Source organism: Seriola aureovittata, chromosome 6, assembly GCF_021018895.1.
Source record: "Seriola aureovittata isolate HTS-2021-v1 ecotype China chromosome 6, ASM2101889v1, whole genome shotgun sequence".
NCBI classification, from domain to species: domain Eukaryota; kingdom Metazoa; phylum Chordata; class Actinopteri; order Carangiformes; family Carangidae; genus Seriola; species Seriola aureovittata.
The window spans coordinates 28,451,295-28,475,505 of NC_079369.1; the positions used below are offsets into that span (position 1 = coordinate 28,451,295).

Consider the following 24,211-nt stretch of genomic DNA (forward strand, 5'->3'; position numbering starts at 1 on the left):
CCATTCATGCAAATTATGAAAAAAAGAAGTTTTTACCATAATTTAATATTAGATGTGTGTAATTGTGATGTTGCCTATAACTTGGGTGTACAAAAAAAAAATCACAGAAAACAAAACAAAACATGCTGTAAACAAATCTGAATCTGTCTAATTTAAACAACAGCCACCGAGCACCAGTAAAAACAGAGTAAATGATGTTTTATGCTATTTTTCACTCACTCCATCCAGCAGCTGTTTGCATTAGATACACTGCAATAAGAGAGGGCGATATGAGTGTGGAGAATATCTGTCAGTGTTTACATATCAAATGAAAGCCTGCTGGTAAACAGTCATCAGACTATTCATCATATATCAAATTATATAACAGGTGCAAGTGTGAGTCCCAATAAAATATGAGAAATCATTCATTTGCAGGGACAAATTAAACTTATGAACTTGCCAGGCTGTAAAATTAATCAGCTTCAACCAGTAAACATCACTCGTGGTGATCAGAACATGGAGGTTCAGGTTAAAACATGCAGCGTGATGCACAATGATGCAGTGAGTCTGTACGCCTGAATTTCACAACAATACTGGCACTGCATGTTATTTAAAGAAAAATACAACAACACATTACAACAATTTACAATCTCTTCACAGTCACAATCAAGTAAAAATAAAACACCCTGCTCATATTTCTATTCACCTCAAAGATGACTGGTGGCTCTGTTGGTTCAGTCCAGGCCTGAGTTTCTCTATATGGGGATGGAAACAATGGTCGGCAACTCCCCAATCGGAGGAGGATTGTACTTCTCGACCCTCATGAGCCTCCGCAGAATGTCGTCCCGGTCGCGAGGCCATCCGTACACATTTGTGTTCTGAAGCCAGTTGGGGACGTGACACTGAGATCATGTCACACACACACACACACACACACACACGCACACGCACACACACACACGCACAGCAGAACAAGCACATCATGAGACTGTTGAGGTTTTCAGTTATATCACAGATGAAAATCCTCATGTTCATCATCATTGTGAGTACGTACATGTGTCACACCATTAACCTCCTAGGACCTGGCGTCCACATATGTGGACCTCACATTTTGGGTTCTCTAGACCACAATACTAACTTTTTCTCAACAAGGGCCTGGTGACCACATATGAGGATATTATACTGCCACTCAGTAATCGAAATTTAAAACTAATGTCCTCATATGTGGACATCATTTTTCTCAGGTCCCAATCAGCCTATATAGCAAAGAGAAATTAAAAATGCACGCCATGCAAGAGTTCGGGTCTTAGGAGGTTAATAATGACATAATTCAGAGGGAGTAAATGGAGCAAGGCACATCACAGTTTGCATGCTCTCTCTCTCTCTCTCTCTCTCTCTCTGTCTCTCTCTCTCTGGTATCATGCAGCATGAAACTAACCTTTTTAGCTCCGGGGAACAAAATGGGGATGAACCTGAAATTCTTACTTCCATTCTGGATGAACTCATTTTGGAGCTGAACAAAACACAGAACAAAAAAAAATCAAACCATCATCATCAGAAAGCGATACTGATGGGACAGTGACTCATAGATAAATTGATATATACTTTATTCTATCCATCTATCTTTGCATTAAATCCAGTCTCCATGTGGACTCTGACCTGCTTGTGTATGTAGACAGTGTTGAAGGTCCGCTCGTCGTTCTCCAGGCCAACAGGCGAAGCCGTCACCGTCTCGTAGTACTTGGGACTGATGATGATGATGATCAGGTACTCTTTCTGGGTGAGGGGACGACATAACCATGACTGCTTGTCAGTAGAGCTACCTGTCAGTGAGCTGGTTTCATTCTTGTGCTGCAGTTAAACCAACTCATAAAACATGTTCCCTCTTGCAGAAAGAAAGAGCTGGAGATGATGTAACACTTCCTCCAGTTTGACACATCACAGCAGGTTTATCTTCTGAATTTTAATCCGTGGAACTTAGAAAAATCTGCATGTGTTTACCTCACTGAGGTACCGCTCCATGAAGTCGATCTTGCTTATGCTCCTGAACTGCTGCTCAAAGATGTCGATCTGAAACAGACAGACATCAGTCAGAAGGTTTCAGCCAAGTCAGATCTACAGCACACAACAAAGCACACTCTGATCAGTATCACTACAGGTCCTGTCCATTCAATACTGTTTTATATCTTTTAATCAAGATGAATTGAATCCAATTAAAAAACGTTTGACTAATTTCACTATGAAATTTTCCACATTAAAGAACCAACTGAAACAAAAGTCAGAGCATCCATCATCAGTGAGATTACATCCTTTCTTTTTTTGTATTGTTTATGTCAGTCTTTATTTGTGATAGTCATGATGACACCAGTCTGTGGAGATGCTCTGCTTCTTCTCTGGTGATTCTCTCCAGCTGCTCTTCGATGGATGGTTTCTTCTTGTTCTAATTCTGCTTTAACCAGGATGTTCTGCTGGATTCAAGTCGGGGACAAACTTGGCCATGTCATAGTTTTCACTTATTTCTTCTTTAAAACCTCATAGTTATTTCTGTGTTTGGGAAAGTTTCTCTCCTGTCATGCACCTTTTATCTTTTCACTGAGTATTTGGGTGAACACGATGCCATCTCTTGCGTGTGGCGTCATTTTTCGAGGAAAGCCACTGCTGCTTCTGTTATTAGTACTACAGTCGCTCCTGTATCTCTTCACCACTCAGCTCATGTTCAGTATCTGTGAATGCTCCTGTTTCTTCTCCATCTTCATCAAGTCTCTCAATCTGGTTTCTTCCAGGCGGTTCCTCACCATGTGGATCCATGATGCATTAGACACAACACAGATCAGAACTGAGGAAGCTTCATCGGCTCCTTTATAACCTTGTTCTTGCAGCATTGACTGGAAATCGCAGGTGTACTCACCTTGCATTAAGGTTGGACTGTATTTTCAGCACGTGTCAATGTTTCCCTAACCTGTTTGTTTTTAATCATATATTAAATCTAATAGCCTAAACTTGAAGTTTTGAATCATTTAACATTCTAGTGATATTGCAGGAGTGTAGTTTTGTTAAATAGTGTGTTTAGGGTTTAGTCAAATTTAGTTTTTTGACATTTATTCTATACTATATAATATACACCGTACCCTTTTATGCAATAGAAGCAGCATCTTAAATGTTCAGTGACAACAAACCAGTCAACTACAAGGTTCAAGCAAGAGCTAAATCCTTGAAGCTAGCCTCAGCTACCCTCAACTGAAACCCCTTGACCATTCTAAATATATCAGTTTGATTAAGTAATGTCTTGGCAATTTCATTGTTATCCCACATAAATAAACCCAGTCATAAAAACAGATAAACTAGTCCTGCTAAAAAGCTCTAACATTAGACCAGCAGAGGAGCCAGAACAAGTAGGGTTCATGTGTTGGTGTGAATTTAAAAGAAAGCTAGAAGAGCAGCTGAAAGAACAAATTCTGTCTAAGTTTCTACATCAATGATTTTTTTGTCATAAATGTTTTTAAAAAAGCCATAAAAAGACTTGTAAACATTCAGTCCGTCTGTAACCGTTCATCTGGTCAGCTAGAAGATCTAAACCTTTTATCTCCATTGTCTCTCTCCTGGAGTCACTGCTCTGTGTCTTTGTAGGACAGCACAGTCTTTACTAAACTGTCCCTGTACTGACATGAGAAAAGATACTTGCACATACATGTGTATCGAAGCCGTTGTGTCGCAGCAGAGCAACAAAGTTGATGATCTCATTGACGTGTTTGTCGTTGTCGGCTTCATAGGTGACAAAGACCCTCCCTGCAGCCGGGAGAGATACATAAGTGATGAGAGAGGAAGGCAGCAGCTTGGGGAGTAATCTGATTACCTGCAGATCAGCACTTACTCTGCTCCAGAGACAGCATGGTGCTGTAAGGAGGGTGCTTCTCTTTAGCTGGAGCATTGTGACCACTGCACAGAGTTAAAGATCATGTGAATTACAATAAGAAACATGCAACATGTACTGTGGGACTCACATACTGTATGTCTGGTGTGAGGCAGAGACTCACATGTGTGCGTGTCCAGCTCTAGGACGTCTGCAGTCTCCTGGATCTGAAGCAGCAAACACAGAATTCAGAGAAGTCCTTTATGAGCTTTCTGATTAAGATACAATAGCATGATAAATAAAATAAAAGCACTCGTTTACTGTTCATGTCATGACTGTAACTGATATACAGTATGAGCCTGTGTCAGGGTCATAAACAGATCAGCAGACTCACAGTGAGGGCTGTACGCTGGGTGGTACTGAGGCCCGGGGTGGTTGACCATAGGCCCCCTGTTGAAGGTGTCTGCAGGGCACTGAGCGCAGCAGGCGGCTCCCTGGGGTGAGCACGAGTATGGAGACAAGGTATGGTGATACAAGTTGGCCGAAGGCGGGTTGGAGCGCAGGGAGAGCGGCTGCTCCAGGCTGCTCATGCTGGTGCTGTGTCTGCCGGGCAGGGACAGGAACTTGTGCCTGGAGTGGCAGCTCTCTCCAGAACAGCTGGAGTAACCTTTCTGGCTCATACGGGACGACAGGCTGTTGGGATACCCCGACCAGCTGCTGGGAAAGCTCGGGTGCAGCCACGACCCTTCAGCCTGGCTGGGGAATGGAGTTGGCTGACCGTATCCAGCCGGCAAGCCACAAGAAGGCTGGTAAGAGCAGTAGCTCGGGCCCAGCTGAGGGAGAGTGTGGTTGTGTTTGTGTTCCTGCTGAGTCTGTCTGCTGAACAGGGAGTCATCAGCGAAGGTGGTGAACTCTGGAAGACAGCGGAGGCCATCATGGTTTAGGGTGGAGTCTGGCATGGCGTCCTGTTCCTTGGTGCTCATGGTTTCATCGTCCTCTTCAGGCGTGTTGTGGTGGCTGCTCAGGTAACTGCTCAGCTGGCTGATGTGACTGTGAGCAAGAAAGACATGTTGTAAGTGACAGGACCAACGGCACGACCAACATTTCTTATGAAGGTGAAAATCTGCTGTGGCTGGTTAAAGCTACATAAACAAATTCACAGTAAAAACACTGTGTACTGTGTATTTGTTGTCATGCTCACCTATTTGGTGCTGAAGCTGGGAGGCTTGACGTGGGCAGCATCATTGGGCCTCCTCCTCCTGACATCCATGTGTGTCTGGTTAAAAATCTGCCAGAGACAACAACAGATTCATCACATATGCAGCTTTATTGACATTTAAGAGATTGGTGAACAGCCCACACTGCTGCTGGTGACTATTTGATTTTCATGAGAACAACATTAGTACATGAGTGTCTCCCACACAGGGGACTTTTCTCTCACAGGCCTGGTGGTTAATTCTCAGTGTGTGGAAATTTAAAAAAATGATGACTCTCAGTAACACACAGATAAAAACGTGTCCCTGGATTTCTGAGTAATAACTGATTAAAGATAATGAATAAAAACTGAATGCTCACTTTACTTTTCAAAGCACCATTTATAACAGCAGGTGTTCACATTTCCCACATGTTGCATCCAAACACGTTTTCAGTGGGAAATAAAAAGGTGAATTTGTTAACAAATGTCTCCATATAAATCTACTTCATATGAGTTTAGGATCGTTTAAGCTCAGCTCAGGTGGGTTTTTCTTCCAACACAGCCCGACAGTTCCTGTAAATGTAAATACACTCATTAAAGGCCTCTGTGGTCGCGCACACGCACACTCACTGCTGTTTGCACTTTCCACTGTGACTGAGGCTGACCCAGATAATGTCTCCTCTGCTTTTATATCGTGCTGACTTCAGGCACTTTAACACGGATACACACACACACACACACACACACACGCCTCCACTCATTGTTTAGTGTTTTTACATTATTACCAGTGTTTTAATAAAACACGGTTTAAACTATAAACTTCTATCGAGTTATCAAGACGTTTTAGGTTTTGATAGTTTTTAACGTGTTAAAGGTTTTATAACCTGTTAAATTACCTGTAACCAGGAGTTTTGTTAAAAACATTTAAAGTACACACACACGCGCGCGCGCGTTAAACAACATGACTGTCTGTCAAAGTAAATAATCATGTAACATGTAACGACTTCACGGTAACGTACCGTCCTCACGTGTCCCACAGGTAACCTCCGCTTCCTCCGCGTCCTGGCGCCCGCACGCTCAGAGACAGGCCGCACCCTGGAGGTCTGAGGGTCAAACACTCTGGACCCGTTTCTGCTTCAACTCATTCACACTTGTCAATTTGTTGAGTCCCGAGAAAAATGAAGGTAAGTTTGTACAACAGTTTGAGGCTGAGCAGCACCGCCCCGCTGAGAAACCCCGCCTTCTGCCTACCACAGCGTGTGTGTGTGTGTGTGTGTGTGTGTGTGTGTGTGTGTGTGTGTGTGTGAGACAGATGTCTTTGTATTGTTGTGTGGACAAATTTTGGTTTGAAACCATAGTCGTGGGGACATTTTGACGTTTTCTCACCAATTTAAATGAGGTTCACACTTGATTTTAAGGTAGGGGAATGAAATATGTCAGTGTGTGTGTGAGTGAACGTGTGTGTGTGTGTGTTGCTCTTCCACACACTGGATTTATGACAGACCTGTTGCTGATTACTGTTCCTATAGAAGCAAACTGTGTCCTGCCACAAGTGTCAACACAAACCTCCAACACAGCAGTAAGAAGAGAAGTCTTTGTTTATTTGTAAATCAATCATTATAACTTGTTTTGAAATGACATGACATTCATCTGTTGAAAGCAGACAGCTGAGTTGATTAGGGCTTTAATATATTTTATCATAGTGTTATCTGAGGCGGTGCATGAACTGAGCAGTGTTGACTTTTCGTTGTTTGGAGAAGCAGGACTCCAGCCAGGTCTTGTGCACAGGGACAGCCTGAGAGTACTGACGCACCAGGTCCTGGAGCTCCTGGTTCACACACAGATATTACAGTTTTTCACCACTGCAAAAAACACAGTTCCTGAAACTAAGGCCCTGTTTGTCAAAGCTCCACACACACAAACCAAAACCATATACACAAAATACAAAACATGTTACATCTCTTGCAAAAGAAGCACTACATCAAAAACTTAATAAACTCTTCTAAAAATGACACTTTAGCTTCCAAACTTTACACACAAACACCAAATACACAGAGCGTTCCACCGCCAACTGCACACCACTGTGCTACATCTAAAATAGTTTTCACATTTCTCTTTTTCTCATGATATATACTAAGTATAAAAACACTATTACTGTATGTTTTTGACATTTACATTTGTATCATGCTGTAAATATGAACACAAATACAAAGGGGAAACAAAATCTCTTCATTCTCAATAGTGAACTGAAGATGACATGAACATACTGTACTGTAAAATACAGTAGGCCTGTACAGTATGACAGTTACTGTCTATCCTGTCTCTGATCTCATCTGTAAGAATTGTCCTATTTCCTGTCCCGTCCTCTCACCACTCCCTGTCCTCTGTGTCCTCTTGCTCCTCTTCCTCCTTCTGGTCTGCCTCTTTATCCTCTTGCTCCTTCTCCTCTTTCTATTTCTCCTCTTGCTCTTCCTCCTCTTACTGGAAAACCTCTTCCTCTAATTCTTTCTCCAAAATTGTCCTCCATTGTTGATCACACCAAAGAGCAAACCTGACTCGTATTTATGGTGATCAAGCTGTGATTTCTGTGTGATCTGATTGGTTGCATGTGTCTTCACATGTGCATCCTGAGTTCAGGTGGTTGCTAACTGAGTGTGGTGTTTCAGTGGCAGTGTTTAGCAGCTAACACACAAAGGCGTTCAGTTTTGAATGATGTGTCTAAGTGGGTTTGGTGTTTTCCAAAACAATGTGTGTAGTGTTTTGCAAAAAGTGTGAGGCAGAGAATGTGCGTATAGTTGTGCACGTCTAGGCTGACATTTTGCTCCTTGTGTATCGAGTTTCAAAATCTGTTTATTAATTTTGATTTTTGTGTGTAAGCAATCGTAAAAAACTACTTCCTGTCCCCATGACCAGAAACCGGAAGCTGCAGTGACACAGACTCACCAACACTGGACAGCTGAAGACTGGAAAAACATGACCTGGTCTATAAATTTGGGTTTGAGCTGAGGCAGCACTTGTAGGGTCAGAGTTTGGCATCAAAAGCATGAATGTGCAGCTGATAAACAGCAGAAATGATGTGATGCATCATGTCAACATGGAGCAGAGTCTCAGAGGAAAGTTTCGAACTACCCAGTGTAAAGTGCTCAGTGAATGTACTGTATGTCAGAGGTCAAATTACCATCTGTAAACCTCATAATGATACTAACCTGTGAGTGGATGTTGTTCTCCACCTCTGCGACTATGTGGGTGACCTCCAGGCTCATCATATCCTCCTCATCTCCATCATAAGTGCACTGCAGCTAAGGAGTTATTGACTCTGTGTTCACTCTTCTCTCCACAGAACCACACTGAATTGTTGCTTTTAAAACCATTTGACTTTAACAACAAACTGTGATGAAACCACTCAGTGTGAAAGGATATGTGATGAGGTAGCGGGCCAGCCTCTTCCTCTCTGATGCAGGGAGGTTGTAGAAAAACACACGGACTCCCGTCATGAAGCTGGGGAGCCCCGTGGGTCCGCAGCTCTGCGGAGGAGCCGAGGGGCCCGGCGTGTCTTCTCCTGTCTCACCAGTCAGCCTGTCGGAGTTACGCAACTGTGGTTCAGGGGAGGATGTTGACGCTGAAATGGAAGTCGGTGCTGTGGCTGTATTCTTGGCAGCTCTGCTGTGATAGTATCTGTCAGTCATGTTGAGGGAAAATGACTCCAAACTTCATTTAGACAGATGCACTCTGAGAAATAGACAGACAGATTTTATCTGCTGAAAACTTTACGGGAGGCAAAGTAGAGGTAAACCTCACTTAATCAAGATGCGTGGAGAAAGAAAAAAGTCTAAACAGGTCAGATCTCCAGCAGCACTTGCAGTACACAGAACAACTTTATTACTAGACTGACACATCTTGACCTCTGAAGGCTTTAAAAGATACATGAATGTGGGGATGCCTCTGGAGGCCAAGTGCTTCCTGATGAGTCGCTCTGTGCCATACCAGTTGAAGCCTTTGGTGGAGTGACCGATGCGAGGAAGATGAACACTTGCTTTGTGGGAAACAGACGAAGAGAGAAGGGTTAGCTTGGCTGTCAACTGGAACATGCTGCATTTCTCATGTCTACGCTCCACTCGAGGTGACCCGAAGGTGAGCTGACAAAGCATTGTGAGGTGTACTATGACAGAAGCAGGTCATTTTCTTCTGATTCTCGTCTATTACGAAGAATGACCTGAGGGAAAATTCCTCAAATTCCTCTCTCATGTGTTCTTCAGTTGCTGTGCTTCAAAGAATGTCTACACCCACCCACCCACCCACACACCCACACACACACACACACACACACACACACACACACACACACACACACACACACACACTTCCTATTTATCTTGTCAGTCAGGTCTGACAATAATCAAACACTGCTTACATCATGTCCCTCCTTTCTCTCTGTCCTCATGGAAGGAGCCTTAATTGTTACTTACTTGATTCACCATTAACAGACCACATGAAAAGATTTATAAAAGCTGTATGAAGATTCAGTGCTTCACTGTACCCTTATGTCTTTTGGCTGCAGCATAAACCTTCTTCAGCCCTTCATCCAGAGCAGTTAGAAGGATCCCAGACAGGTTGTTGGCTTTGTCTCTTTGCTGTGCCACTATCAGGGCCAACTGAGGTGACAGGAAGGAGGCTGAATCAGGTTATGGCATAATCTTATTAATGTTGCAATTTTATCTGCCACAGCTTCACAATTCTGTCACCACACATAAACCCAAACCTGCTTATCACTGATACTGCAAAGAAGCAGCATGCATAATGACACAAGCATGCACTTCCAGTTTTATGCGGTTTTATTCATTTAAACAAGACTTACTTGATCCTGGCCGTCCAGTCTGGACTGTTTGTCATCAATGGGGAAGAGCAGCACATTTCCAAGGTCCAAATCTAAAAGAAATAAAATGTTCACACTTTAATTTGTAATTTATCTACTTCATTCTCAACCAGACGCCTCTGATAAAGACATTTAATGGTATAAGTCTTCATTCTCTACGTAATCATGGCAAATCTTACCTTTCATCTTGCCAGCCAACTCATACTTCTTCCGTGGTTCATCCGATCTCACCTCCAGAGCAGTAAACAGGCCTCCCCTGCCCCACCGGCCTGAGTCATCTACACAAATATCACTACTTTGAGAAATACAGGACATACTATAGAAGAGGCGTTTCCTGTTCATACAAACTGACGTGTTGCTGTAATTCCTCACCAACACAGTGGACGATGACAGTGTCTCCCTGAGCAGCTTGTGGATGAGTAACATCCCCCAGAACATAGTGGATAGCTGTGCTGTCAGAGTCTGTGGAGCATACGCTTCCCTCCTCCTCGTCCTCCTCTTCCTCTTCTTCACTGTCCACAGACTGCAGGCACAGTGACCTGTAGCTGCATGACTCCCACCATGCCATTCTGCATGATAAACAAACACACCAAATAAAAGGAAAATAGTTTGTGTCAAAGATATTTAAGCTCAGTGGGTGAAGACACAGAGTGTGATTGACAGATATTCACTTTTTCTTGTATTTCTGCTCTTGCTGTTTCTTCTTCACATCCTCCTGAATTTTGGCTCGCTTGGCTGCGGCCTCCTCCCTCCTCTGTCGCCTCAGCTCCAGCTCGGCCTCAGTAAGAGGCTTCCTCTTCCTTGTTGGAATACCAAGAGCTGCTGACAGTGAATTCTGAGTATGAACACAGAAAATACATCAGTCACAGCTGCACAGTCACACATGCACAGTGCTGTTCAGATCCTTATCCATCATGCAGTCCCAACATTCCCAGGTTCATTCTGCAGCAGGACACTGAGTCCTAAAGAACTGTCTTCAACAGAACAGAGTCCTGGAGCAGATGGTCCAGCCCCCACAAAGTCCTGGTCTCAGCATCATGGAATAAGTCTGGGATCATTGACTCCTGCTGCACTGCAAACACCCCTGCAACTGTTTAATGAAAAATAACTGCACTCAAACCACACACAAAAGCAGGGTCTGCCACATGACTTCTCTGTCTGTCAACTTTTTTTTTTAATCCAATTTCTTTGTGAGCTGTTAGTGATTATCAGAGAAGATCAATGGCACTCATTACAGAGCAACATAACCTTCATGAGGAAGTTGTGTGTGTGTCTGGTGTGAGCAGCTCTGCCCTCAATCCAGAAGGAGGATTTCTGTAGTAGATTTACTTTGATGTTTAGGGTCACTGTCCTGCAGCTTCTCCTGAGCTTCAGCAGGTGGACAGACACCCTGACATTATCCTGGAAGATACAGAACCCAGACAAAATTCATGTTCCCATCGATGATGTGGAGCTATCCAGGTCCAGAGGCAGCAGAGACCCAGATCCCGATGCTCCCTCCACCCTGTTTCACCTTTGGGATGATGGTTTGCAGAGCCCTTTTTACACCACACATAGAGCTGCATGTTCTTCATACAGTTCAACCTTGGTCTCATCAGTGCATCAAACATTTTCCCAGCAGTGTTGTGCTGAGACAAGCTGCTCTTTGACAAACTTCAGGGGCATGATTATGTTTTTATGGAGAGCAGCAGCTTCCTCTGTGGTGTCCATGTCTGGACTCCATACCCCATGATGTGTCTGTGGTTGACTCATAAACAGAGATGTGAAACAGCTCCAATGATTCCTTTGGGCCTTCAGCTGTAACTCTGAGCTTCTTTGTTACTGATCATCTGTGCTGAGCTGTTGGAGTCGTCTTAGCTGGATGTCCACTTCAAGGGAGAGTAGCCAAAGAACTGAATGATCTCATTTATAGACAGTCTGTCTGACTGTGGACTGATGAAGATCTTAACTTTGAGATTACTTTCCAGCTTCCTGCAAAAAAAACATTCTTCATCTCATCTAATTTCTCTTCTAAGATCTTATTTGTGAGGCCTGGTTCAACATCAGCAGATGTTTCTGTGAATAACAAACTCAAAATGCTCATTCTGGTTTCACTGACTGGACTCCTGGTCTGATAACTCCTGACTGTAGTTAGCTTCTGTTCATGTCATTAGTCGACATACTTTTTCCAACATGCACTCTGAATGTTAGAGTGATGTATTCAATATGGATACACAACAAGACAATGATTTGTGTGTTATTAGTTAAAACAGATTGTGTTTGTTCATAATTGTCACTTAGATGAAGATCAGATCATATTTTAAGATAAATTTAGACATAAATGGAGATCATCCCGAAAAGTTGTTTAACTTTTTCTTGCCTGAATATTCACGTCTGATAAATGTTCAATCACTGAGCCGGGGACATGTATGTACACAACAATAAATTACATAACAAATTGTAACAAGTCAGTCAGCCACCTGTCATTTGTCACGTGTACTAAGGGAACAAAACTACAGGTATGAACACAACCTGTCATACCCCGCATGAAGGCTGTTTACCAGACCAAGTGCCAGAGCCAGTGTTTAGTTTGGTGCCACACATTTGGTGACAAAATCTGCAGGATGATCATTCAGACACCACAGCACACTGAGGACCAGTGTTTCATACACACTGAAGTATGAAGCTCAGATCAGCTGGTCCTTTAAAGACCAACAGATGTTTACTGCTCTGAATACAGGCTGCAGTTTGTGGTGCTGTTAGTGATTGACACTGACAGGTGTTTCTATGATTAATATCAATGAGGTGACATACAATCCATCATACAGAAGAATCAACGCCTCTCTAAAACAGTTTCAACAAAAATCTGAAAATAAAAACCATCATGAAGGTCAGATTTATTGCAGGACCGTTTTGATTAGACTGTATTCGTTTTTGTTAGGTGTTCCTAATAAACTGCCAATTGAGTGTAGCAGGTGCATGCCTCCCGTGGCACTACAACACTGCAAATGACACTCGGCTATAGAGCCCCCAGTGCAGACGGAACCTGTTCAAATACTCATGTATCTGTGTCAGGACTTTAAACACCAGGAAATGAAGGGTGATATTGATCATGAGTGTATGTGCAACAGATAAATGTGGAGTATTACTGATGTGTCTTATGTATACTGGTGCTGCTGTTTTTATTTTTGTTGTTTTATGCTCTGAGTTTATAGTGTGTGCTACTCTGTGCTGTTTATTTGTTAATTTATTTCACAACTGCAGTTTGGAGTCAAAAACAATAAAATCTTCCCCATGGACAGAAAGTATCTTCTTAATCTTAATCTTGAAATATATTGTGCATGTGTGTTAAAATTCACTCTCCTTTCTTCAGCAGAATCAAACTCAGGCGGATGGAATCTCGTCTCTTTTAAGTAAATAGTCAATGTTTCCCTCAGCTGTAAGTCAAGGAGACACAAACTTACTCCAGCTTTGTGTCGCAGAGCTCGTCCGTCTCCTGCAGCTTTCTGAAACTCGGCCAGCTGCTCCTCCAACAGACGATCAAAGCTGTTGTGGTCATCAGAGCTGGGGTTCTTACTGTAGTCTTTCCCCTCAAAGTAATACATGTGGTCTGATGGACGGAACAGAGTGATGGTCAATGTAATTATTCATCATAAGCAGAGAAAGTTATGATGAAACTGTGAATTAGTGAATATGAACCATGTTGATTAAATGTGTATTTTCATGTGTGGTTGTGTTTGCAGGGAGACAATCAGAAGTAAAATTGAGATGTGCCAGAGCAACCTGTTTGACAAGAGAGCACACCAGTGATGTTCTCACCAAGATATTATGAAATGAAATTCACCTTAAACAAGGTAAAGAACTGAACAGACAAACAGAAACAAACAAAGCCACGGTGGTTTGATTTTAAAGACGTCATTAGGAAGTAAGACATACTCTGCCCGTCAGATCCAGAGCCGTTCTTCTCCTCCTCCTCCTCCTCCTCTTCTTCTTCTTCTCTGAGTGAGGCAGAGTCTTCATCATCCACCCACTGACCATCACGTGACAGACCAAGGATCTTCTCTAGTTTCACATCCTGTACGGAGCTCTCTTCTGATGACAAGAGCTTATCTACCCCAAACTTCAAGATCTCACTGAGCTGTGTGGGGCAGGAAACATGACAACAAAGACAACGTTTTTTTTATGAAAGTGAACACAGGAACTGAGTGTTCAGAGTTCACAAACCTGCAGTCCTGCAGCAGCTGACTGAGCTTGGTCCAGTAAAGAGAAGCGACCTTCTTCAATAACAGTGTTGGTGAGGTGCAACTTGGACACGGCGCGAGAGTACATGATTTCCTCCACAGTGTCTCTTGCCAGAAGGCGGATCACTTTCACAGGCCTGTAATAAGTCACAGTCAATCAAAGGTTAAAGGAATTTAAAAAAAAAAAAAAAGAATGGTTGATATCAACGCAGCAGAGGCTGAGATTCACAAAATGCAGCTCAAAAGCATCTTTCGTAAACCTTCACTGCTTATTAAATCATCTTTCAGATGCAAAGTCCCAAATTTTCAGTTCCCCATTAAGACAGAAATATTGTCTAATAACACATCAACTGTTTACAGGTCTTGGAGTGTCCTACTCAAGTGGAAACCTCAGGGCTGAACTAGAATCCTCTCCTCGTGGTTGTATCCTTCCTCCACTCAGACTAGTTTCAGGTTACATCCCTGTTTCTCTAGAGTCATAGAAAATATGAACCATTTGTGTGAAATGTTGTCATAATTGCTGTGAAGTCTTGAGTAATGGCTGAAAATTGTTTTGTGAGGTCACACTGACCTTGACCTTTGACCTTTGAGCATCAAAATCTAATCAGTTCATTCTTGAGTCCAAGTGAATGTTTGTGCCACATTTGGAGAAGTTCTGTCAAAGCGTGACTGAGATATGAGAATGGGACATAAGGACAGACAACCCGAAAATAATATGCCTCTGGCTCTGACTGTCGCCAGCACAGAGGTGGTGCTGGTACAAAAACAGTTTTGGTCTCTAGAGCTAATTTCGTCCTTCATGACAACTGCTTACATTTTATTAAAATATAAAGCTATGTGTAATTGAGGGCGTGGCCTCTTTGAATGACAGGTGGGTGAGCGTATGCTTGCCAAAAACCAGCATGCACCAAAGCCTCTACTCCACTCACGCCCCACTTTGCCCATATTTGGATTAGCTATGAATTCGGCAGACTTAGACACTGGCAAGATGGCGATGGTGCAGCAGCTCACTCTGAGCTTAAAAACCACTCTTCAGAAACCCGTGGGTGACATCACAGAGACTACAGCCATCTTTATTTACAGTCTACGGTCACGACTACATGTGAAAAAAAAGTTGCATAAAACATTTTGTGTGTCCAGAGGGATAAATGTCGATTACAAGTCTAAAAATAAAATGAATCGGGTTTAGAAAGAATTGAGTTCACTAGACATCTGTCCTCATCTCTCCATCTTAATCACTGCTAGCATAACACACCTGAACCTCCGACAAACTGTCGCCGGTCAAGTGGCATTGTTGGTAATGAAGACAAGAAGACGAATACATGGAATAAATGGTGATATGCCTGAATCTGCTGCATCAATTTTAACACTATTTTTAAATTGGCCTTTGTGAATGGGTAAATGCTACAGGTGTGCAATGCTAAATCACACACATGGAATACTCTGTCAAACCTAACTACAGATAACTTTACAAAGCTCCTCCAGAGCAAAAGAAAGCTGAGGAGGCTGAGTACTATATCCATGATGAGACCGTTATGTGTAAAAACACAGCGTACCCCTTTAACAAATACTTAAACTTACTTAGTACAATGTACACTGCACTGAATAATGTTTCATACACATCACCTGTTCTGACCAATCCGATGGCAGCGTGCGGCAGCCTGCAGGTCATTTTGAGGGTTGAAGTCACTATCCATAAAAATGACTGTGTCAGCAGCTGTAAGGTTCAGGCCCACTCCCCCTGCAAAGACAGGTTGTTAAGAACAGTGCAGACTTGTCTAATACAACGTATACTACTGGTGGAATGATGCACTTATACCGTTTACTACGGTGGCACCGAGCTCAACGCACTGCAACTTCAGAAAACACATGCAAACAGACAAAACACAAACAACTTCAGACAAAAGCGTCATCAGTTTGATTTGACAACACATGAGCTGCAAATACAACACAGCACTGGTTGTTCAATACTTTGTGACTTTTGAAGTTAAAAGCATTGAATAACAAGTGCACATGGATGTATTATAATACATGTACTTTAATTTATCAACATTATAATACATCCATTATAATACATCCATGCAAGTGCTTCCCAGTCAGGTTTGTTTTCCTCCAAGTTATCTTTTTGCCTTTATTCTGATAACGACAGTGAGAGAGAGACAGGGAAGTCAGGGAGAGAGAGAGGGAGAGAGAAAGGGAGAGATAGAGAGAAAGAGAATAATATGCAGCAAAGGGCCACAGGTCGGACTCGAACCCCTGCCGCTACAGTTAGGACTATGCAGGTACACTCTCTACCAGGTGAGTAATGGGGGGGCCCCTCATCACTATTCAGTGTCGCCTGGAAACACTTGTGTCGTGTTGTGAATATTTGCAGCTCATGTGCTGTCAAACTGATGTTTTCTGAAGTTTTGTCTATTTGCACGTGTGTTCTTAACTTGCAGTGTGTGGGCTCTCAGCACCACCGTAGCTTACAAAAATATACAGCAAAAGTGATCAGCTGTGACAGGAAGTAAGATTTCCTTCTACCTGCTTTCACACTGTGCATGAAGAAGAGATAGAAGAGAAAGTGCTGGCCTTATTTACACTGGTGTGTCATCCTGCCACAGCTCTTATCTCTGTGTGATCAGTCCCCTTTCCTCTCTCAGCTAGTTCTACGAACCCCGCTGTAGATTTAGATATGCAGAACAGCTTTGCAAGTGCAGCTCACTCACTGTTGAAAATTACTGTTATCTACCAGTGTTGTTTGGAAGACGCAATTCATGACTTAAAGCATTTTAAATGATTACCTTTACCATACTTAGTACAGAAACTCACTCAGTTTCTATGAAATATATAATTACTAATGAGGCTGCACAACTAAAAAGCAAGGATCAGGATGTTTATGATGTGTAGGACAAGAGACTGTAAGTTCAAATAACAAGCACAATATGAACATGAACACAACTTTAGGGTTTGAGTCACCTGCTTTAGTGCTTAGGAGAAAGACAAATATATCTTTGCTGCTGAAGTTCTTCACTGCTAGATTTCGTTCTTCTCCTCGGACAGACCCATCCAGACGTTCGTAGCTATAACCTGAACAGAAAAAGTACTCAAGTTAGCACTTATTTGTGGAGAAAAATCAAAAAATATGTCATTAGGAGGTAAATTAAAGAAGAGTGTAGATAGGTTAAAAGAAGATAAGTTAAAATGTTAGTTAAGTTAAATCCCTTGTTGATGTTTCATATGGTTTGGAAGTAAATAAGGTTAGGATTAGCATTGTACTATTAAGATTAAACACATGCAAATTTTTTGCAAAATTGAAATCACTGCAACTTTAGACAGTAAAAAGTTAATGAGAAGAGAGTTTGAATAATTAGTCCTCGTCACCCCCCTCTTTCACCTCTGTACTCCATGTAATCTTGAAGAATGTCCAGCATCCTCGTCATCTGAGAGAACAGCAGGATCCGATGGCCCCTTCACTCACAAACATGAAAAGAGAAATAATAACAACAACGAGGAATATGTGACTTAATATACGACAGCGAATACAATGTAGTGCTCCAAGTGATCAGTACATTGTGTCAGCAGCAAACCACTACAACAGTGTACCAGCAGGGGGAGACAAACAACAAGCAGATCCACTCACTCTTCGTGTAGGTAGGCTAGCATGCTGTCCAGAAGGCAAAGTTTCCCACTGGCTTCAATGAGATGCTGCCCCATCTCAAACGGCTCCGGTTCCACCCCTGTCCAAAAAAGTTGAAGTATAACATATGGGTACAACTTCACAATAAGACTTATATTGTAAGTCCTTATAAAGGTTTTATGAATGGTTTATAACTAGTTTATTAATTAGCTTTTTAGTTAACACTTTATAAATAATTTATAAGCTGTTATAACACATTAAATTAAAAAGAGTAACCTGTTGCTTGCCGAATAGTGAGCCATCACATCAACATGTATCTGTACTGTTAAGCCTCTTCGCTCATTAGTTACTGAGCTTTCTTTGTTTTCTCCATCATCAGCATTTGTCGCCTGAGCGTCTCCTCCTGTAAGATTTAATGCAGTAGCCGTGGCACTGTGACCTAGGGCCTCACACTGACCTTTCACCCTGACTCACTCATTAACAGTGGGCAAATAAGAAAATTCCTTCACAAGATGATCATATCAAATGAGCAGATTCATGGTCTAAGGCCGTGGCTGTGTTGTTTACCTTGACATGTATCAGCAGCCGTCCTCATTCTAATCACAGCTGTTGATCACATTGTTCTGCTCAGTGCAGATTAACATGGAGAAGCTTTCTGCTGGTTGCTCTCTTCTTTAGGACGTTAACATCCAGCTAGAACACAGGTGGTAACCCTCCTTTACCTGGTGAACTGCTCATCAATTCTTTGTCCCACTCTTCACATCTCTGTGATTCTCCCTCCATCATCTTCATGTTTCTTCATCTCATTTTACAACCATTTATTTATAAGTTACCAGTAATAAATACTAGTAACTCATTAATAAATGATAAGGCTACACAATAAGGCTAATAATAAGGCTCCTATTACCAGTTATAAATGGTAGTAACTCATTAATAAGATTGAGTAGTAAGCATTAAGTTCAGCTTGCCAAATAGTGAGTCTGCATCAATGTATGAAACTGTGTTATAACTTGTTTATAATTGTTTGTTAACAACCGAATTAATAACCTCATAATAAACAATTGATAAATCCTTTATAAGAATAGTCTGATTGTATATTGGAACCAACATATGCTTCTATGTCTCATGTGCAATGAGTAACATCAGTCCTTTCAACACATCTTACCATCAAACAGGTACGGATGGTCGACACACTTTCTCAGGTTCATCAAGATGTTCAGCAGCCGTGTCTTGATGCCTTGTTCATTTCCAAAAGCCTCTGAAAGCAGAGAGGTGACTCTATGATTTTAAATGATCATCACAAACTCAGTCAGTCAGCCGGGTCCACAGTGCAGAAGTCTCACCTAGATCCTTCGTCAGAATGGCTTTGTAGTATGTCTTCTGGAGAGTCGACATGCCGTGATAGACCACCAGCTCCGTCTTCTTGGGCAGATCTACAGCCACCTCTGACTTGACTCTCCGCAGAAGGAATGGCTCCAGGACACTCTGTAGCTCAGCAGCTGGAAACAGCAGCAGAGGGACACAGGACACAGTGTAGATTCAATGAGCTATTACCAGAAGAATTACCATTCTTTACGCACCCATTTATGCACTAATTACCATTCTTTATGCACCTCTTTGTGGAGCAGTTCTTCTACACAAGTACATCACTTAAATAACAAATATTGCTTTGTATGTAACTAATATTTTACAATTCCTTATTTGACAAATTCTTTACCTGAATATAAAATGAATAAACAACGTAAACAACACTATGTTACATGACAATTATGTATCATACCAAGAGCAGGCTGCTTCTGTATATTTGAGTAAGAGTTAACAAAGTCGTCCGTCTCGTCAGCGGTGAAGATGCTGGGCTGAATGAAGCTCAGCAGGGAGTAGAGCTCCTGCAGGTGGTTCTGGATGGGCGTTCCTGTCAGCAGAACTCTGAACCCCACTGAAAACTACACAAGAAAGAGACATACAAACTCAATGAACTACAACAAACTGTGCTAACAGTGGGGAAAATGAAGGGACAAAAACTTGATGAGCAAAGCCAGGTGCAGCTCAGTACCTCTGTCAAGGTCTTGTGTAATAGTGAGTTCTGATTCTTCAGACGGTGAGCCTCATCCACTACAAGCACCTTCCACTTCCACCTGAGAGAGGACATACATGTACATGGAAATGCTGAATTCAATTCAATTCAATTCAATTCAATTCAATGAACTTTATTTGTCCTCTGGGGGCAATTTAAAAGGCACATAGAGCAGACATAAAACAACACACAAATACACAACAAAGAGCACACAACCAGTGCAAAACAAAGTGTACACATTAAAAAAATAACAATGACATAAAGAAACATCAGTGCGAAGAAAAAACAGTCAACAATGGTGCAAAACAAAACCTGTAATATTATAATGAGGATGACAATAACATGGGAGAATGACATCACTAGTGCAAATAATAATAACTGTAGACATTAATAACTGACTGACTGGCTTAATCAACCTCTGAAAATTCATCATTAAAGCTTCATATGAATAAATGATTTGATACCAAGTTAGTTACACACCTACGGCACAACTCCTCACACTAGAGTACAGTTCTAGTGCCCGCAGACTGTTAATGGGTTTGCTTGGTTCAATATTTATGAACATGGTCTTCACTGGTAATGTCTCTTACAACCAAACCTTATTTCAAATCCCTGCTTCTGTGTGTAACTGTATGAGCTGGTGTGTCTGATGATGTGTGTCACACTCACCGTCGCAAAAATGAGGCGTCTTTGAGACAGAGCTGAAAATGACAGGATTTACAAAAAAAAACCAAAAAAACATGTCAGTTTTAACGTAGATAAAACTTTAGGTTATTTTGTTTTCACAAAACAGCCACAGACCTCATATGTGGTGAGAAGAACATGGAAGTCCTGCATGTCTGTTCCTCTCTGAATCTCAGCGCGCCTCTCTTTGTCTCCCTTGTAACACAGCACAGTCAGAGACGGAGTAAAGCTGCAACCATGATAACCACAAGATGAGAATTTTACGTACAGTCCAGACTGTAAGTATTTGGACAGTTATGCATTCTTTGTTCTTCAGGCTCTCAGCTTCAGCACATTGAATTTGTTATAAAATAATGGATTCTACACTAAAGTGCCAAATCTCAGCCTTGACTAGGTTTACATCAATATAGAAAGAACTGTGTGTGAGATATGGCCCTTGTAACACATAAAGCCCAAATTTCAATGGTTCAAAAGTAATTGGACCCTGAGCTACTAAATATTTCTTGGGCAGCTGTGAGTTGTAGCCTTAGCCTTAGTTTGTGTACAAAGTAGCTCACACGAGGCTCAGAGCTGATTGAGAGTTGCCATTTTGATTGTGAGGTAAAGCTGTCTGGAGTAAAGAGGTGACCATGCAAGTGAAGAGGATAATGAGGCTGAAACAAAAATCTATCAGTGATATTAAAGGTTGTTATTAAAGGTTTGTCATAGTCGACAGTTGGGTACTTGCTAAAAAAGCAGGTGCACACTGGAAAACTAGAAAATGGGAAGTGATAGACTGAGGAGCACAAGTCTTGAAGGTAAACATTTGCTTGGTAAAGAAAAAGCCCTTCATGACTGCACAGCAAGTCAAGAATGATCTTGAAGACGTAGGAGGATATGTTTGCCTGTTGATGATGCACTCCACTTTCTGACCAGACTTAAGGCAGTGATCTGAAGGAGGCTGCAGCAAAGCTCTGGGAGAGCATCAGCAGGGAAGATACAAAGTGTCTGCTGTTGTCTGTGGGTCGAAGACTTCAGGCAGTCAATGACTGCAAAGAATTTTCCACAAAATATTAAACATTTTGATGATTTTCTTTGACTTCAAGTGTATGTATCCAATTATTTTGAACCTCTAAACTTTGACTGTGTTAAAAGCACTACATCTCCAACACAGTTCTTTCTATACTGATGTAAACTCACTCAAATTAACGCTGAGATTATGCAGTCTCCTCAAATTTAATGTGCTGAAATGCAGAATCTGAAGAACAAAAAAAAATGTGTCCAAATACTTATGGCCTTGACTGTAGCCTGTGATGGATGGTGTTATATGCAGAGTAACAATCTAAATACAAAAACTGGATGTAAATTCATAAATAAATGTGACAGTACCATTCCAACTCCTTTCTCCAGTTCTCCATGACAGAGAGTGGACTCAGAACTAAAAACGGACCTTTCTTCCCCAGAGCTCCTGACATGTACACCAGCAGAGAGATCGTCTGAGGGGGAAATATGATTATGAATTAGTGACAAAGAATATGCAGTCCTGACATCTTCTTACTTTGGGGTTAAAGGAGCCTCCGACACTAAGATGCATTTGTTGAAACCATCCAATCCAAATGTACAATGTTGCTATGGAAACAAGTTACAGGTGCATGAAATAGCCATCAGCTTATCTGTACTGGTAAAACTTGCTAAGGAATACATTACTGGTATACAGCACAATGATGGCTGGTAGTGCAAAATATTTTTGTGAATGATTCATTTGGTAATTATAAGCACACATAGGTGACCTTCAATTTACCTCAGTAATAGTTTCAGCCAATTCTGAATGAAAAGAGGCTCTTTTCAAAAGTCTGTTATTTTCTGATGACAAATTGACATCACAAAAAGCACAGGTGCAACTAATTTCATTAACAATAGCTCAACTCTATCTCATGTCCCACTGAGTGTCCATTAAGGTGAGCCATCATGCACGCTGCATAAGATGCATTCATTATTACTGTAATTAGTTAAATTACTGAGCATTTCCTGCTATACGATGTCAAAATGTCTCCTGGCAAAAAAGTTTACATCTAAAAACACAAAATACAAAAACAGATTTTCCCCTTCCTTTCAGTAGCAATAACCCTTTCTGGACTAACATTAATACATTAATACATTTGACACATAGAAAATATATTTTGATTGGTTTTACAGTAATTACTATAAAGGTATGCTGAGAATATAAAATACAACCCCCCTCCCTTCCCTGGTGCTGGCTCACTGTCACATTGTCATGACTCAGGGCATTTAAACAGAACAGAGCCATCGGTTATGTCATCAGTACCACCTGTGCTTTTCCTTCTATGAAAAGTCAAACTGTCTCCTGTGAGAAAAGGCCTATAAGTCAGTGTTGTTGTTTTTTTTAATACATGTGCTGAACAATAATTCCAAATATCATCAAAATCACAATAGGGCCAAGTGCAATATCCAAATAGCAAAAGCTGCAATTCTTTTGATAAAGGTCCAATCTGTCACAACAGTCCATAAATGAGGCATTGAGGTACTACAGAGACGCCCTGAACTAACCAAATCATATTCTCCAGACATAATGAAACATGTTTGTTTTTTTTCAGTGAAAATGAAAATATAAAAACTCCATCTGAAATTGTGACTCATATTTCAATCGCAATATCTGCCAAAATAATCACAACATGTTTTTTGGGGTTTTTTTGCATTTCATTTAGTCCTAATAACCATGCCTCACAATTATATTTTTAAAGCTGACTCAAGAATCTCTCACCTGACAGGTTTTACCTAAACCCATCTCATCTCCTAAGATGCATCCCTGCTGATTCTTCAGACACTGAGTTAACCACTGCACACCGACCAGCTGGTAGGCTCTCAGTTGGATCCCTGGTAGGACACAACGGTACAAGTTGTCACTACTGAGATTAAAACACTGGATCATCTGATGGAAATAATAACATCACAAATAGGAGAACCATGAACATTATTAAACTGACTGAACAAAGCTTATGTGACAGTTAAAACAGATTAAATACTGTCTAAAACACCAGTTAGATAAACTTATCCTACTCCATGAATAAAGACAACTGTTACATTACTAAGCTAACAAGCCTCCATACCTCTTAAACCACACTTCTGTAAGTCGCACTGAGTAACACAAGTCTTCTTTTTCTCTGCTACGTTCTTTTTTATTCTTAACAAAATGTCCGTCATGTTTTCAGACCGACGGGACTTGAATAAACAGAACTTGGTTGAACACAGACATGTACGGACAAGCGACTGCTCAGAGTTGTTATGGGCAACTCCACTTCCTGGTTGGGTCATGTGACGCTGTGGGAAAAAGGCGCGCGACAGTTACCAGTGAGCAGTAATTTTTTCTTCTTCTTAAACTTTATTGAAAAATTATTGCAAATATAATATAATGTAACCGTAAAAGAACATTGTATATATGAACAAGCAGGAACTTAATGAGTAATTAATCCGAATAAGCAAACGGATACAGTTTTACAACGATAGTTATAAAATGGGGATTCAAGGTGTAAATTCAAGGAGCACATTAAACGAAAATTTAAACAAGCTGCTCTCTATTTGTACTTCTGGAAATAGTGAATGTTGGTTTATATCTCAATTTGTATAATCAAAGCAGGAAAGACTGGTTTCTTATTTTAAAACATACCCCCTTATGGATGTGAAATCACCAAGCAATACATATTCCCATTTACAGAA

General features: G+C 41.4%; 2 protein-coding genes across 4 annotated transcripts; both read right to left on the minus strand.

Moving 5' to 3' along the window:
* Positions 1 to 26: 26 nt before the first annotated feature.
* Positions 27 to 6,213, minus strand: traf3ip2l (TRAF3 interacting protein 2-like). Its single transcript, XM_056378637.1, has 10 exons — positions 6,044 to 6,213; positions 5,031 to 5,117; positions 4,224 to 4,879; positions 4,014 to 4,056; positions 3,851 to 3,915; positions 3,668 to 3,765; positions 1,981 to 2,049; positions 1,639 to 1,755; positions 1,418 to 1,492; positions 27 to 881 (listed from the first exon to the last, which is right to left on the minus strand). Exons 2-10 carry the CDS (start codon positions 5,093 to 5,095, stop codon positions 735 to 737), a joined length of 1,335 nt encoding a protein of 444 aa, XP_056234612.1. The 5' UTR covers positions 5,096 to 5,117; positions 6,044 to 6,213; the 3' UTR covers positions 27 to 734.
* A 391-nt stretch (positions 6,214 to 6,604) lies between these two features.
* chd1l (chromodomain helicase DNA binding protein 1-like) lies at positions 6,605 to 23,777 on the minus strand. Of its 3 annotated transcripts, none has more exons than XM_056379509.1 (25): positions 23,605 to 23,777; positions 23,259 to 23,371; positions 21,866 to 21,972; positions 20,615 to 20,726; positions 20,483 to 20,514; positions 19,793 to 19,874; positions 19,520 to 19,682; positions 19,083 to 19,238; positions 18,905 to 18,997; positions 17,743 to 17,839; positions 17,497 to 17,570; positions 17,079 to 17,189; positions 15,744 to 15,858; positions 14,101 to 14,254; positions 13,813 to 14,014; positions 13,341 to 13,486; positions 10,569 to 10,732; positions 10,270 to 10,466; positions 10,077 to 10,175; positions 9,880 to 9,950; positions 9,562 to 9,676; positions 8,949 to 9,057; positions 8,445 to 8,699; positions 8,231 to 8,312; positions 6,605 to 6,852 (listed from the first exon to the last, which is right to left on the minus strand). In XM_056379509.1, the coding sequence occupies exons 1-25, from the start codon at positions 23,696 to 23,698 to the stop codon at positions 6,730 to 6,732; spliced, it is 3,066 nt and encodes a 1,021-aa protein (XP_056235484.1). In that variant the 5' UTR covers positions 23,699 to 23,777; the 3' UTR covers positions 6,605 to 6,729. The 3 variants fall into 3 exon arrangements, with proteins under 3 accessions (XP_056235484.1, XP_056235485.1, XP_056235486.1); XM_056379510.1 differs by having other exon boundaries at positions 23,259 to 23,426; positions 23,605 to 23,723; XM_056379511.1 differs by lacking the exons at positions 23,259 to 23,371; positions 23,605 to 23,777 and having other exon boundaries at positions 20,615 to 20,692.
* Positions 23,778 to 24,211: the final 434 nt, after the last annotated feature.

What these genes read in the sequence shown, in the direction of transcription:
- traf3ip2l (XM_056378637.1), bottom strand. Translation starts at nt 5,095, where the DNA reads ATGTCAGGAGGAGGAGGCCCAATGATGCTGCCCACGTCAAGCCTCCCA. An exon ending in CCAGCTTCAGCACCAAATAG is followed by an intron (nt 4,880 to 5,030) that starts GTGAGCATGACA and finishes TCTTGCTCACAG; the next exon opens with TCACATCAGCCAGCTGAGCA. An exon ending in AGAGCTGGACACGCACACAT is followed by an intron (nt 3,916 to 4,013) that starts GTGAGTCTCTGC and finishes AACTCTGTGCAG; the next exon opens with TGGTCACAATGCTCCAGCTA.
- chd1l (XM_056379509.1), bottom strand. Translation starts at nt 23,698, where the DNA reads ATGACGGACATTTTGTTAAGAATAAAAAAGAACGTAGCAGAGAAAAAG. An exon ending in CATTCTGACGAAGGATCTAG is followed by an intron (nt 18,998 to 19,082) that starts GTGAGACTTCTG and finishes CTCTGCTTTCAG; the next exon opens with AGGCTTTTGGAAATGAACAA. An exon ending in CATCGGATTGGTCAGAACAG is followed by an intron (nt 14,255 to 15,743) that starts GTGATGTGTATG and finishes GACTTATTACAG; the next exon opens with GCCTGTGAAAGTGATCCGCC.